Source organism: Plectropomus leopardus, chromosome 6 (assembly GCF_026936395.1).
Source record: "Plectropomus leopardus strain MGB_pleo_1.0 chromosome 6, ASM2693639v1, whole genome shotgun sequence".
NCBI lineage: Eukaryota > Metazoa > Chordata > Actinopteri > Perciformes > Serranidae > Plectropomus > Plectropomus leopardus.
Window position 1 is genome coordinate 9057768 of NC_142181.1, and position 15368 is coordinate 9073135.

General features: G+C 39.2%; 1 protein-coding gene across 3 annotated transcripts in view; it reads left to right on the top strand.

Annotated features, from left to right (window-relative positions):
• The window catches only part of ankrd13b (ankyrin repeat domain 13B), a 49925-nt gene that overhangs the window by 415 nt on the left and 34142 nt on the right, over nt 1-15368 (top strand). For 2 of the 3 annotated variants that reach the window (XM_042487305.2, XM_088078632.1), the window contains exon 1: nt 1303-1756. In XM_042487305.2, the coding sequence (XP_042343239.1) occupies nt 1649-1756 (108 nt within the window). In that variant the 5' untranslated portion in view covers nt 1303-1648. Of the gene's footprint in view, nt 1-1302; nt 1757-15368 lie in introns of those variants that run through there. The other variant, XM_088078631.1, reaches the window with a different exon arrangement.

A 15368-nucleotide genomic window follows, 5' to 3' on the forward strand; every position in this document is an offset into this window, starting at 1 on the left:
ATGGCTAGATGGATAAACCTGTATTTAGTCTAAATGTAAGACATCCTTTTGACCCTGACCTACATGTTATGTCCTTCTAACAGCAATATATGACCAATGATTGGTTTAAGGTTATGTCCTGCAAACTGTTTTTTTACTATTATTAAATAGGCCAGTGAGCAACAGACAGTCACACATACATTGGATACATAAAAAATCTTAAAATGAGTTGATTTTTTTATGTTGCTATTATTATTATTATTATTATTATTATTATTATTATTATTCATACTACTACTACTACTAATAATAATAATAGTAGTAGAAGTATCGAGATAAATTTGATTATCCTCGAAGTGAGACACACAGAAAAACAAAAGATAGTGTACACTGATAACATGAATTAGATGTCATCTGCGAATGAAGAAGGAAATTTACTTGGCCTTCATGTATTGCACCTGCCCTGTAATATTGCACTGACCTCTGTGATCACAATAATATTGCACAGTATAATATTGCACCAAAACAAAAGAGCAATGTCATTGCAAAAGGATAAAATAAAGAAGGAATTCCAGTGATAATGACAAAAATGATAAAATAAAAATAATGACCATGTCTTACACAAAGAATAAGAGTGCAATAACATAACCATAATACCAAAAATAAAAAAACAGGTATTACACAAGGATAAAATAAGATAAAATAACATAAATAAAATGGGCTACTTGTTAAGTAGAACAATAGCAGTAGTATTCTGTTGTTATTGGTATTATGACATTTTTTATTTCTTTCTGTCATCTAGTCAACAACAAGTAAATTCAAACACAACAGACATACACACCATAAAAAATAAATAAATAAAAAAAGACTCAATTCAACAAAAGACCTGGACAGACAGAGAGAAACTACAGATTTGAATATAAAAATAAATAAATATATATAAAATACAAGCAAGATTTTATGCATAAAACTAAGCAATGATAATAAAGAAAACAACAAAGAAGTAAAGATTAAGCTTATATTTATACTTTGACTTGATGCATTTTTAATTCTGTATTGTATTTTGAAGTCAATGTGTAAATTTTCTTTTCTTTCCTTTTCTTTTCTTTGCCTCTGGTCTGTCAGTACTATAAGATTCTTGTAAGGATTATGCAATATAGTTTGCTTTAAATATTTAAGTGTATATTTTTTGCAGTTTTTTTTTCTTTCTTTCACAAGGCATATGTTTTATCACAACATCCCTGACAGCGGATTGGCTGACTGTGCGCACATTTCATTGCAGCTTGTCAACGCATCTCTTTCAGTCACCACCGGATGGGAGGAGAGAAGGAGGATAGATGTGTTAGAGTAGGCAGGGGAGGAAGAGAGAGGGAGGCAAGAGGTGGAGGAACGGGTGGTTAAGAAATAAAGGTGTAGCCTGATCTACAGAGACAATCAAACGAGGGGCTTATTTCCATAAATTATATTCTTTTCGGGCTTTGCTGTTTATTCTTAGCAGAGCAAACAGAGGAGTCATTCACTGTTTCTAACGCGTAAGGCTGCCCCAATACGCCGTTGGGCATCACCGCCGATAAAGGATGGTAGGTTTGATTGTATAGCGTGAATTAATAGCAAAGTATCCTTGCGATCCACAGTGAAGAGAGGGGAGAAGGCAAACTATGCTCCGAGGATGATTTCTGCTAAGAAAACTCCGGAGAAGAGTCGTTATCCTATCCACTATTTGGTGTGGCACAACAAACACCGACAGCTGGAGAAGGAGCTGGCAACGAACGAGCAGGTGAGACGGTGAAGAGCGATCAAAGGCAGCTCTCCTTACTGACATACAGGCCTATGTCTTTATTATAAGCGTTAATATGGGCGTGTGAGTCTGTAGATTTAATAGGTGGTGCTATAAATACCATTCATGGAATACCTCATTCAAGAAACTGATAAATAATAGCGCAGTTAATTGTTATCTGTGGGGTGGAGGGGGACACTTGTAGACCATCCTCAGACTTGCATTTACACTATTTCCCTTTTGTCATTCATTATTTTCCTTTAGTCATTCATTTTGAGATCACAGAGTGACATAACATACTTTATATGTTGAGGATTATTTACTGCATTGGGGTTTAAAATATTTATCATTCCAGTAATTTTAATATGCATGGGAAGTTGTAACTGGAGTTTATTCCTGGAAAAATTCTGCAAATGCTGCAAATGACTGTAATTGCTGACCCTGATGGTGTTGCAGTGTTTCGTTGTGTGTGTGTTTGTGTGTTAAGTCAGAGTCAGAGGTGCTTTATGCCTGTGTGTAAAGCAGCATCATTGTGTGATCTACTCAAAACTGTAGACTCTCTACCTTCCCACCAGCACCTAAACCATTCGTGAGTGGGTGAGACAATGCAGATACTGAGCATGTGGGCGAACAGTGCCAACCACCACAGTAAATACAGTAATGGAATCATTAAGGTATTGTGTTTGGTTTGCAGAGAAGATGTTTGTCATAGTCAAAAGTGTGGAAAATGATTTTCACCCACTGGTAAAATTGGAGTACTTCAGCTCAGGGTGAGGGACTTGATAATATGATAAGAATTACACTGTTGTGTGTGTGTGTGTGTGTGTGTGTGTGTGTGTGTGTGTGTGTGTGTGTGTGTGTGTGTGAGAGCGAGAGAGAGAGAGAGAGGGTGAGGGTGACTGTGCAAGAGCATGCATGTGTGTGAATTCAGATTTTTTTTTTTATGTACTGAAGCGCTTTGCCATTATATAAGAGATACTCTGCAGGTTAGCAACAGATTTCGAGTGCATGCATCATGCAGTGGTCTCAAGACATCACACTTACACACACATGTACGCACACTTGCCTGCACATGCACACTCTTACCTCCTTGTGGTTACAAAGTCATAACCCTGAAACCCCTGGAGGCTTTTTCTTTACACAAAAATAGCCAGCAAGTGCCCCAAAGGTAGCTATCAATTGGTTTACCACAATCCCTACATTTACCTACAGCGAGGGGGTGTGGTAGTGGCATTTGCCATTTAATCCTTGACCATAATTACAACTTTTGGGAAATAAATGGCAAAACTGAATACACCTCACAGTGAAGAGGCTCCAAGAACAAGCTAAAACCTCTGTATTCAAGTCAATTTTATAGGAAATGGCAGTGGTGTAGAGGAAGTAGGTATATTCTCCTATATAGTCCAAAGGCTTTTTGCCTGATGGGCAGGTATACTATAAACAGCCATAAAAAGAGGCAAGTATACCTTGAATACCTCGTACAATCTTGTATACTAATACCCTTCACTACACCACTGGTTAACGCACTGTGTTTCCTTGAAAGGGGAGCTGGTAATGGCCCTTATTTTATGTTCTTGAGGCAGTGGAGGAGATGGCAAAATCTTTTTTTTTAACTTACATAGCTTTTCAGTTGATGAATACTAATTTTCATACCCTGCTGACTCAACACTGACTTGAAAAGAAACAGATGACTCCTCACTGGCACTTTGGTTTAAAATTCATCATAACATTTATACTGTAGGTTCAAGGATCTATCTTTAGCCAGTAGCTACACTCGTGACGTGGCTCAAAGGATGACGGTGTCAGTGGTCAGCTGGTCTGTCTGTCCAGCACTTAAAAATGTCTTGTCAACCATTGGATGGATTAATGGAATTTGAAACAGAGCACACATTCCTAGTCCCTAGAGGATTTATTGTAATTACTTTGGTGATTTTTCTTCAAGTAGCACCAACTTGTCCCACATTTTGCTGATGCAAAAGTGACCAAATTCTCATCTGCCTCTGCTGTATTTTTAGATTTATGTGAAATAATAAAACATTACCAAAATCTAAATTATTGACATAGGTAAAGGTAATATATCACATCATGTCTCTAAACTGAAACTTTTTGTGTGTTTGGGATACACAGATAATAAACTCAATAAATTAGTCCTCTCAACCCCATTGCCATTCATTTTTCAGGAACCCTTGTATCTATAAATATTTTATGATGAAACGTTATTGCTCCTCTGCTGTGCATTTGAACCCGGGACCTTTATATCATATCTGATCTTTTTATAAACTAAGCCAAACAGACTGCGTTGTAGTTCCTTTTACTGTGTGAGAACAAACATAAATCTGTTGAACATCTCAAGAACCAAAGTGTTGAGGATCAAAAGAGATTTGATGCTGATCCTTTGTAAATCAGCATGATTAGTCACTCTTTTCTTTTACATGTGTACGATACAGACTACGATAAGGACTTATTTTTATTGTAATTCTCAGCATTGTGTTTGTTTCTATTAATATGGCTGACATGTCGATATATTCTGAAGTGCTGTTTGCCACAGTAGAAACTTTATGAAACACTGTATGACCTTAAATCTATGCAAAGTTTAAGCCTATGCCTACATCATCAATTTCAACAAATCCCCTGGCTTCTTTGCTATATTGGATTTCATAGGTTTTATTTCTTAAAGGCTTTAAAGCTGTTTTAGGCTGTCAAAAGAAGCACAAACAAAATAGAAAAGGAGGAGAAAGGCAGAGAATGTAACTTTTCTCCATTTTTCACAACTGTTTTTCCTCACTCCTTTCATGCCAATCCAGAGGCACTCTCTTAGACCCTAAACCTCAGTTATCAGCTTTCTGTGTTTGATGGTAGATCAGAGCAAGTTGTGAGAAGACAGGTAGTAAACAACAAATGAGAGCTTCTCTTCTTTCTTCTCTTGTTCCCCTCTCATTGTTGATGAACTTCTGCTCAGCCTCATCTATGACTGTTACTATTCAAACACCTCTGTATCTCTTGCTCTCTTGCTTATTGTGTTTCTGTGTTTGTGTGTGGGTGTATGCACATGTAAGTACGCATTAGGGTTTTTACATATGTTGTATAACCCAGTTTTTTGCATAGTTACACTTTTAACATTCTACATGAATTTATTTCAGCCACTGAATTAATAGAATTAGTATAATGTCAGCATCAAGACATCAACTTTATTAAAGAAAGTGGATGTCAAAATGAACTTGACATCCTGGTACTCATATGTGTGGTGCTGCTTAAACTAGGACAGCACATACACACAATCATGCCCCAACCCCGAGCCCATCAGTCACATACTCGATAGGCTATACACGTGATGCTTATGACAGGTGTCAAGAAGCATTCTGGATAACTGTGGGACTCCCATGGCTCCAGTCAGATCAACACCATTTTGACAACACCAGGAGTTTTTTTTTAAAAAGCTACAGGCAAGTGATGGAGGTAATATTGCGGGAATAATGAACAAAGTTAAATGTAATTAAAATGTAAAATGTAAATCTCTTTGCAGCTACTAAAATGTCCACCCCCAGTAAATCAGGTCTCCAATATTTCCTAGCCATGTATGTCCAAAACCTAGTTAGCCTGCCTGCTGTGAATAACCAGGACACTGAACACATGAATTGACTAAGATTTTGATGCCCAAAATTGAGAAGCTGCTAAGATGAAAATCAAGGCTGCCAATCTACATTTGAGCTGAAGGAAACCATGTGGTTTTATTCACCGTATTCTACTGGCATTACAGTGTAAATTTGTCTAGAAGGCAACAAGCTATAAATGGTTGTGGCAGGCATTATGTCCTTTATCTTGTTTATCAACAGTAATGTGGCAGAGAAAAATGACAATGGAAATTTAATTAGATGGAAAAGAATGGACAGTTCCCTCTTTTTTGTGGTAAGGTTAAGTAAGGGTCCACAATGGCCTTCACACGCTGCCAACTTTGTGTGGCTGTCTGGTTGGTAGGTTAGAGGGGTGTTGAGGATGTGGTCTGGTCCTAATGTCACATGTAAATATCTGATTCTGTCTGATAATGTGGGCCACTGAGAATGACCCCAATAGAGATCTCCTTATGGCATGTTATACATGACTGCTGAACATATAAAGTTGACACTGGATTGAATCCATTTTATGCACATGTTGATGGTCTATTCCTGTTTATTAAAACAATTTAAAGGTTCTGTATGCGACATTCAGAGCATTAATTTTGCAGCCAACTGCTATTTGTTCTATAAACATATAGTGGAGTGATGGTGTCCTCAGCAGAGTCTGTATAAATAATGGACGTAGCCACAGTGACACCATCCTCTAGTTTGTGGGAGGCTATTGTGAAGCCTCAAGTTCGGCATTTCAGCTGTCGCAATTTTAGTGTTTTTGAGCCAGAGGTGACTACATTTGGAAGAGTGGAGCTGTGGAGAAGTGAGGGTGGATCTGACTTATAGACTGTTGCTACACCTATGAGACAGCCTGTCATTTAAAGTGGCCCCATTGGGGCGCCCAGTGGCTCAGTGGTTAGAGCAGGCAGCCCATGTATGTGTCCTCACTGCAGCTACAGGTTCAATTCCACCCTCAGCTCTTAGCTGCATGTGAAATTAAAGCTTCTCTTTAGTTTGTTGTGGTAAGCCGGACCAGCCATGCATGCATTGGCTTATGTTTGTTTTCCCTGGCTAGCATACGATGGTAACCACTGTCATCGGTATGTCGTCATCGCTAAAGCACAGCGCCCACCTGCTGGTTTTTGGTTAACCCTGGTAGCTCTGTCAACACTGTTGCTGTTGTTTAGCACTGTTTATGGAGTTAACAGCTGCTAGCCGCCGGCTGAGCCACCTCCATGTTGAGAACCGTGTGCACGCAACTCTGAATTTTGTATAGAGCCCCTTTAACTTTTTCCCCCTTGTATATGGGATAACTGACTGACTGAAGAGATCATACATGCACTTGACATATTCAGATAAACACTGAAGTAAATTTGTGATTCACTTTTAAAGAGAGATTTCTGAGCATCGCCATAACAGAAAAAGACTTTGGAGCATTTAAGAAGAATATTAGAAATATATATGCGTGATATTATTCCAATAGTGCATTGTGATAGTTCCTATGATATCACATGATAGGCTTTAGGATATAACATTATGGCCATGCTGTTAAAGTGAGGGAGTATTGTGCAGATATCGGATGATAATGGTTGGTGTCTGATGAATTCAGTACCCACTCAGCTGTAGAAAAGTTTAATGTCTCTGACCTCTGCTTTATGCCACAGTAAAATAAAGGTAATCTACAGCCGTCTCCATATCAGAGCTTTTTAAAGCCTGCCCAGCCTTTGGGTAAAATGATGAGACTCATTTCATTTCACCATGTGCATGCATCAAATATCCGGCACTGTTGAGTGCAGTCTTATTGCCTTCCAGCACAACAATGCAATGAATAGCTGGATGATGAAGTTTTTAAAAATGCCTGTTTTTACAACACTTGTGGTACAAGACTGCATGACTATGGAGACCCCAATGCTTGCCCACTCTCCCGTAAGCAGCGTAATGATATTTTGCATACCTGAGTAAGCGAGAGGAGCAGAAATGCTGCCACAGCAGGCTTCAATGGAATAATTGGTACATCGGATATCGATGTTATGATGCAAAGTCAGAGAGAGGAAACTGAACATAGTAACAGGGAAGTGGTTGAATAAAGGCCAGATACACACAGCTGACCACAGAGAGGAGTACAGAGGGAGAGGCGGATGAGAGGATTTATAAAATAGAGAGAATGTAACAACCAGTGGGGGAGAAAAGAGGGGATGAGAAATCACCCTTTAGGTCTGTTCACCAGATTCATAAAAGGTTCATGTGAAAGAGAGAGCTAAGCCAGTAAAAAGAGGGGAAACAGCAGAAGCAAGGGGGCAACAATGACAGACTGATCCAAGAAGAGGAGGTTCAAACAAGACATGAAGAGACGGAAGACCAGGAAAAAGAGAGTGTGGGAAGAGAATAATGATAGAGTACATCCGGGTTGTACAAAGATGTAAAAGTGCAGTGTGACTGAGAAAGAACAGGGCCATGTGGAGGGCCATGGTCTATATCAAGACAGAGGCAGGAAATAACATTGATCTCTGTTTTTTTTTCCGTTGCTGTTTCTTGTCCTGGCTGTCAGTCTGTCTCTGAACCCAGCTCTCAGTGAGAGGTTTGATCATAATGCCCTCCGCAAGGTGCTAATGTTAAATCAGCATTATAAAGTCTTGTGCTCGGTTGCTGGCGCGAGGGAACAGAGCCATAAATCAAGGCTCACAGGTTTATTGTGTTCGCTCTGGGCCTGAATCTTTATGCCAACCATCTGCTATCTGCTTGCACCTGTCTACTACAAGCGTCTTCTCTTCTCCTATCTGCCTACAGGGTGTCTTCAGGTCCTTAAAAGTCCTAAAATATATTCAATCCAATTTTGGAAATATTAGGCCTTAAAAGTTTTTAAAGGTGATGTATGTAACTCTGGAGAAAGATAGCTGATTGTTGAGTCTTATTCCAGGTCATCAAATACAGATGCTTTGGGTCAGTGGGTCAGACTACTAGACTACCAAAGTATCAGTATTTAAAAACCTGGTAATGGCACTCAACAATCAATTATCTTTCCCAAGAGTTACATACAGCACCTTTAGAAAGTCCAAAACATGAATTTGTGAGGTCTTAATGGCCACAAACATGTTATCTAGTTTCATTAATCCATTTATGAAATTTGTTTTTGTTTAAACGATACAAGCTCTTCTGCATGAAAGTACACAATTCTCATGTTACAAATCTTTAAACCTGCCTGTCTTTCTACTTTATACTTGCACTTACCTGTAGGCAAAGTGTGCATTAACCGTACTCACTCTCATTACCATAGTCCTAGTTAAAACCTACCTCTGCACGGATCCACATATTTACTGACCTTTATACTTACCTACAAGTCAAAGATGATTTGTTCAAAAATTAGTCTTAAAACTTGATAAAGAATGATCTTGGAAAGGTCTTAACCCTTTAAAGTCTTTACACACAAAAAAAAAACAGATAGAAAAATTCTTATTCTTTCTTTTAATTGCTTTTCTTGGGGTTATATATATGTGTGTGTGTGTGTGTGTGTGTGTGTGTGTGTGTGTGTGTGTGTGTGTTTTAAAATGTGACTCAAAATGTGCTCCACCAAACAGCTAACCAGGACATTAAAGGGTTAAAAAGCATTAAATTAAGTGTCTGATACTTGTTGACACCCTGGCCTACTTCTTCCTGTTTCCTCTAATTACATTAACTTAATGGTTGGTACGCATTGACCCTGAATGGTTAGGGTGAAGACAGCCTATTGGTCAGGGGATAGGACCAGAACTAATAAGGTTTCCAATAGGGCTGTCCCTTAAAAGTCGAAGATTTGAATCATCAGTCGGAGACCTCTAAGTCAACTGTAATTGTTTTTCTTTTTTTGTTTTTGTGTTTTTGCTTTTTTTACTCTAATGTCGGCAAAAACTGTTGTTGCACACTTATGATCTGCTGTTAGCGCAGTTAGCTTGTTTACTATGTTAAGTGAATACTGCTGTCACCATGACCGTCCCACTGAGCCCTGTTCTAACTTTAAAACTTTATATGAACTAAAAAAAAAAAAAACATCAAAATTCATATTGACCGCCAAATCTGATTTGACTGACATAATTCTGAGTCATGTAAGGCCCTAGTTTCCGGTATGGATTGGATAGTGACAGTTCTCTCTGGTGAACAGCCTGCACAATAGATAATCGATTTGACTGTCTCAGCTGAGTGAGGCCATTGCCATTTTAACTGTATTCCGACAGCCGTTGGAAAAAACAGTAACATAAACGTAATATTAATTTTTATTAATTCATCAGACATTGGTCATGAGTCTCGATAGAACTGTTACTCAGTCTGGGTTTGTACCACGGTCTGCCATTTGATGATGCCCACTCAACCCTCTGCCGCCTTACGTTCCTGTTCACCTCCAACCATCCATCTATCAAGCCCATCCTCACCCCTCTTACTTTCCTCAGTGTAATGAAACCCAAGTCCTAATTGCAGCGTAGCAAAGCCACAAAGAGATGCCATGCGGGCTGGGTTAGGGTCAGATTTAGTTAAGTTGCTGAAAGCTTTTAACAGACAGAGAGAGAGAGATAGAGAGAGACAGGCAGCGAGTAAGAGAGATACACACATCAGCAGTAATAGGTAGGGATAGGCTATTTAAAATAAAGGAAAGATTGGGTAGACAGAAATTAAGGTGGTAAGGAATGAAAACCTATTCATAGGGAATCAGAGAAAAGAGACGTAATACCTAGAAGTAAGGACCTGTAAAACAGACAGGATGCAGTTAACAGTTATAGAAATAATGCTGATGAAAAAAAAAATCATTTATATGGCAGTCATCAAAAGTCACTTAAGTGATCACTCATGGGCGTTAAGTTTGCCTAGTTTGTGGTCCATGTAAGGAACAGGTGTAGTTTTGCTCCATGTTTGGGGTCACTGAGTCCTTCCTACCACAGCTTGATCCCTGTAGGGATGATATGCCTCGAGTCTTTCTCCTCAATCCCCGTGTTACTGATCCAGTGAAAGTCACCACCTCCATGAGAGTCAAACATCCCCACATCTGAATATCTCAACCACCATGTCTTACTGTAGGTTTCATGCACTGTATTAATCTTTAATGTGGTTTTGTTGGACAGCCGGCACCTTGTAAGAGGTCATTAATACCCCGGTTATGGGTGCAAATGTGCTGACCTAAACTGGGAACTTTTGTCAAAAACTCTGAGTAGCTCCTGAGTCTTGTGATCATGCATTAAATGCGGAAGGCAGTGCTGGAAAAGTCTGGCAGGTTAGATCCCATTACTGTGGTAGAGGTTAAAGTAGGGGTGAAGTTCTCATCAGGTTCAATAGTTCCATGGTGGCACAGCACCAAGGGTGAACTGTCCTAAAACATCCATTGGATGTTTTAGGACAGTTCGGTTCGGTTCGTTTTTTGTAGTTGATATGCCATTGCAATGTTGTACAGACTTAAGCAACAGTGGGCCTCATGCAAGAAAGTATACACAAACAAAGTTCACATGTTGTTAGTACCCAGGATTTTTGGCATTCACCAATATTTTCTTACTTTTTTATCTTATCTTAGGTAAGAGAATTCAAAGCACTCTTACATGGTTAAGAGAAAATAATCTCACTTTTTCTTCTTATAAATTAAAAAAATATAAATTTAATAGAATGTTGCTGCTTAAGGCCCATTGTGTAATGGGGTTGGTTGTGCAGAATTTCTGAAAGGAATTTAATTATCAGGGAATCATACTGCTAAGCAACCCTGTAAAAAGTCTAGAATAGTGAAAAAGATACTAGAGGGTTGGCAAGCCTAATATCCTAAGGAACAATTCAGCTTTTTAGCCCTGTGAGAATGGATCAACTATTAGATTGTCAAAACGTCCTAGGAGTTAGTCAAACCCATTGAAGGCAGTATTTTACTGTGGGCTTTGTCCTTTCTCCTCTTCATGATTCAACAATGGATAGGCGAGGCAAAGCCAGAATGGTGAGCATATTCAGCTTGCAGGCACTAAGGTTTTTCTCTGATATTCACAGATGATGCTATTTTTTCCAGCCTCATTTCCCTGCAACCTCTGCCGTGCAGCACTCTGCTGTATGCATGTTGTTGTGTTTGAGTAGCAGCAACAACTACAATGAGGATTTGTTTTTCCAAATCTGAGGCGATGCTTCTCTTGTTGAAAAAGCTTGCTCATCCTATTAAGGTGTGAGGGTTAGCAGCTGTCCCAGGTAGATGAGTTCAAGTATCTCAGGAGAGCAGCTGGTTGCATCAGCTGCAGTAATATTGATGCTATTCTGGACCATGGCAGTAAAGAGGCAGTTAAGCTTGAGGGTGAGGCTTGTGATTAGTGATTTTTTTTGACAGATTCTAACAATTTCTGGTTGTGGACTACCATGTATACAAGTTGCATCTTAAAATGTGATGTAAAAAAAACATACTGAATGAACACACTGACTCTGGATTTCAAGAGGAAATGCTCAACCCAATAGCCAGGATAAATGTTGGCTTTGTTCGCTTCAGCAAACCACATATATGTAACATTTGTCTGTTATTATGTAGCGGATACATTGAATCACAGCTGTGCTTAACTTGTGGTTGTGTTTAGGCACAAAATCTTCGTGGTTACAGTTAGGAAAAGATCATGTTTGGCTTAAGACATCCATGAATGCCACAATCTCTGCTAGTAATCTAAACTAAATCATAGCAATGTTGATATGATACGTTCATATGTAAAGAATCCATGATTTGAAGAAATATACAATGCCAACATCTTCTGGTGATTAGGCTGAAATGTTAGCTATACTGTTACACCATTTTAGCAAGGCAGTTGAGCTTATTCTGTTGACATGTACCAATAAATGTAAACAAATACATGTAATATTCCTTTAATTTGACCAACATGTTTACGTTTACTGCCAGTTAAATGCTAAATGTTCCACAGAAAATGACCCTCTGATTTCATTATCAGCCTAGGCTAAGTGCAACCATCTTTTGCTACACCACGAGGTTACCTGAAATTGCAACATTATTCACATGCTCTTTGTCTCTCTCTCTCTCTAATACACACACATGCACACATACAAGGAAAGAAAGGAAATGACAGCTGTGGTGTTTCACTCCAATAGGCTACAGCCGCTACATTATGTGATTATGCTCTTTTATAGCGTATGCACTGTCTGCCTCAAACAAAAAGATTTGCTCTCTCCATCTGTGAGTGTGCCTGCATCTTTGCAAGTGTGAGGAGAGGGAATAAGTGCTCTCTCACTCTCTCTCTCTCGCTCTGTCTCTCTCTTTGTCGCCCTGTGTGTCTTTCCTTGCATTTTGGTGAGGTCTGTCAGCTTGCTGCAACAAACAGGTGTCATCACCTTTAGATAAACATCAGAGAAATTCTCTCTCTGTGCTTCTTTTGCCATTCTGACAGGTCCGTCAGCATCCCACCGTTTTTACTTTCTCTGTCTCTCTCTCTCTGTCTTTTTGTCTGCCTGCTTGTGTCGAGATTGGAGATAACAGTAAAGTGAATGAAGTGCAGTGAAACAGAGAAGTTGCATATGCTGGAATGTAGGTCATTCTGGCATTTTCATTTGGTGATTCAGTACATTTGGTCTTTGTTCTACGGCTCAGTCTCACAGCACTTTAATACACCTGCGCAAGTGGCAATGAAACAAGGTGAGCGTGAGACGTTGCAAGAGGTTTTGTAACTCTTCAGCGGTGTTATCATCACCGTTTGTTCTGCCCACCACCATCCGTGACGCAGGGTTTGTCCTGTCCCTCTGTATCTGAAGCACATTGAAAATGGATCAGGGTTCCATGGCAGTGTAGCGTTTGTCAAAGTCTCCTCTGCATGTAGAATCACAGAGGCAAGAAGGGAAGCAGGGGGGAGGAAAAGTTATTTTTATACTCCTCCCTCCCATAGCCACCCTCTGCTCCTTTGCGCCCCATGCACAAACATTTTGGGAAAGCTGCTGTATGTGTATATGCACAGTTTTGTGTGCATATACACATACAGCAGCTGTGTGTGTGTGTGTGTGTGTGTGTCTGTGTGTCTGTGTGTGTGTCTGTGTGTCTGTGTGTGTGTGTGTGTGTGTGTGTGTGTGTGTGTGTCTGTGCATGTGTGTGTGGTGTTTGTATGAAAGATTGATGTTGGCCTAAGTACCTGCCAAGCTGCATCAGGCCAGGCACACACTAAGCGTGGGAGGGAGGGGGAGAGAAATGGGGAGGGAGGGGGAGTGAGAGAAGGAGCAGATGCCACAGATAGAGATGCCTATCAATAATGCAACCTCCACTGAGCTCACTATTGAGGGAGGGAAAGATAGGGAGGAACGAATGAAACAGAGGGAGGAGAGGAGAGGGAGGGAAAAGTTTGATTATAGGACATAGATTTTGGTTGGAAAAGATTGAAAGGGAAGGGAATAAAGAGATAGAGGAGGAATAAAGAGTGAAAGGTGGAAACGGATCAGTTGTGGCAACAAAAAGAAATAGAGCAAGGACAGAGATACAGATGTATAATAAAAAGTTTCAAGAAAGAGAAAACAAAACAAGACTGTGCTTCCATTAATTAAGTCAAAATTATATGCAACACATGCAGAGCTGCCACAGTGGAAAAAAAACAGTTCTCAAAACTCATTATAAATGCAAAGTTTTTATTTTGTAACAAGGAACTGTGCCACCATAACAGGGACGTTTTCCTCTTATAATGAAACGATTGACATGATGCTAATGAGGACACTTAATTCATTTTTATAAAGGGAGCAGAATCTGAGAAACTACACTGAAGGAATAATGCAACAGTATAACATCAATCCTTTTTCTGGTTGAACAACAGAACAGACAAAAATGCTCTGTAGTGTCTGCATACTAATGATCGTCTCATCTGTATTCTGACAAAAGTAAAAGGTTAGAATAGCTCTAAAAGGAAGCTGATTATTTCATTGTAATGGTCACAGTCATTTATGCAGTAGAAAAATAACCATATCATATCTCTTTAATTACTCTTTCAGATATAGATTGTGGTTAGATGTTAAACGGAATAGGTCAACATTACAATGAAATATTATTATATGATTTTGTCCAAGAGCTGGATAAGAAAACTGATGCAGTATCAAACATCGATCTCTTTTTACAACCAAATTTTAGCTTAGAAAACCAAAAATTACACTGTGATTGTATGACTGTCCAGGATCATAAATACAGTATTTTTTTCTACCTAAGGGAAATATTGTATAATAATATTTTATTATGTTATTGTTTCATTGACGAAAAATGTATTTCTTACAGAAGAGATGGTATTATCATTTTTTTTTTCCCTGAAGACATTTTTGACCCATGAAAAGCGCAGTTGTAAATAATCATGATGGCTGAAATAGGATAGAATAGCACAGATCCTATCCTTAATGGTATTAGTAACACTTTGAAGAGTAGGTGCTAAGAGACAAGCAGGCATGATGTAATGTCCCATTGTTACTACCAAACAAATCAGACAAGGCCAATGTGCTTGTGCATGTGTGTGTGTGTGTGTGCATGTGTGTGTGAGGGAGAGAGAGAGAGAGAGAGAGAGAGAGAGAGAGAGAGATTACATGACGCAGTAGTTGTAAACAGCTATTTCCCCCAGAGAGTTTTGTTAATGGGGAACTTAGTGTTCATCATGATTTAGTTTTGAGTTTATCAGTGTGAGTGTGTGTGTGTGTGTGTGTGTGTGTGTGTGTGTGTGTGTGTGTGTGTGTTTTCATCAACAGAACATTGTTCACATGTCATTAAGTAAGTATGTCAGTGTGTCTACAGGTCAGTGTATCGTGATGTTAGCCCTGAGTGGACTTAAATCTTCCTCCTGTGTGTGAACGTGTATATGTGTGTGCATAACTCATGTTGTGGGGACAATAATCTGTTTACAAAATCACATTGTGTTATTTCTTTTCCACAAGTCCCAATAATGTAAATCATTCAATTTTAGTGTGAAGACTGGCTTAAAGTTGGGGTATGGTTAGGGTTAGACAAGTAGTGGTTAGGGTTCGTGTAAATCCCAAGGAAATGAAAAAATTTAAGTAGGTTAATGTAATGTCCC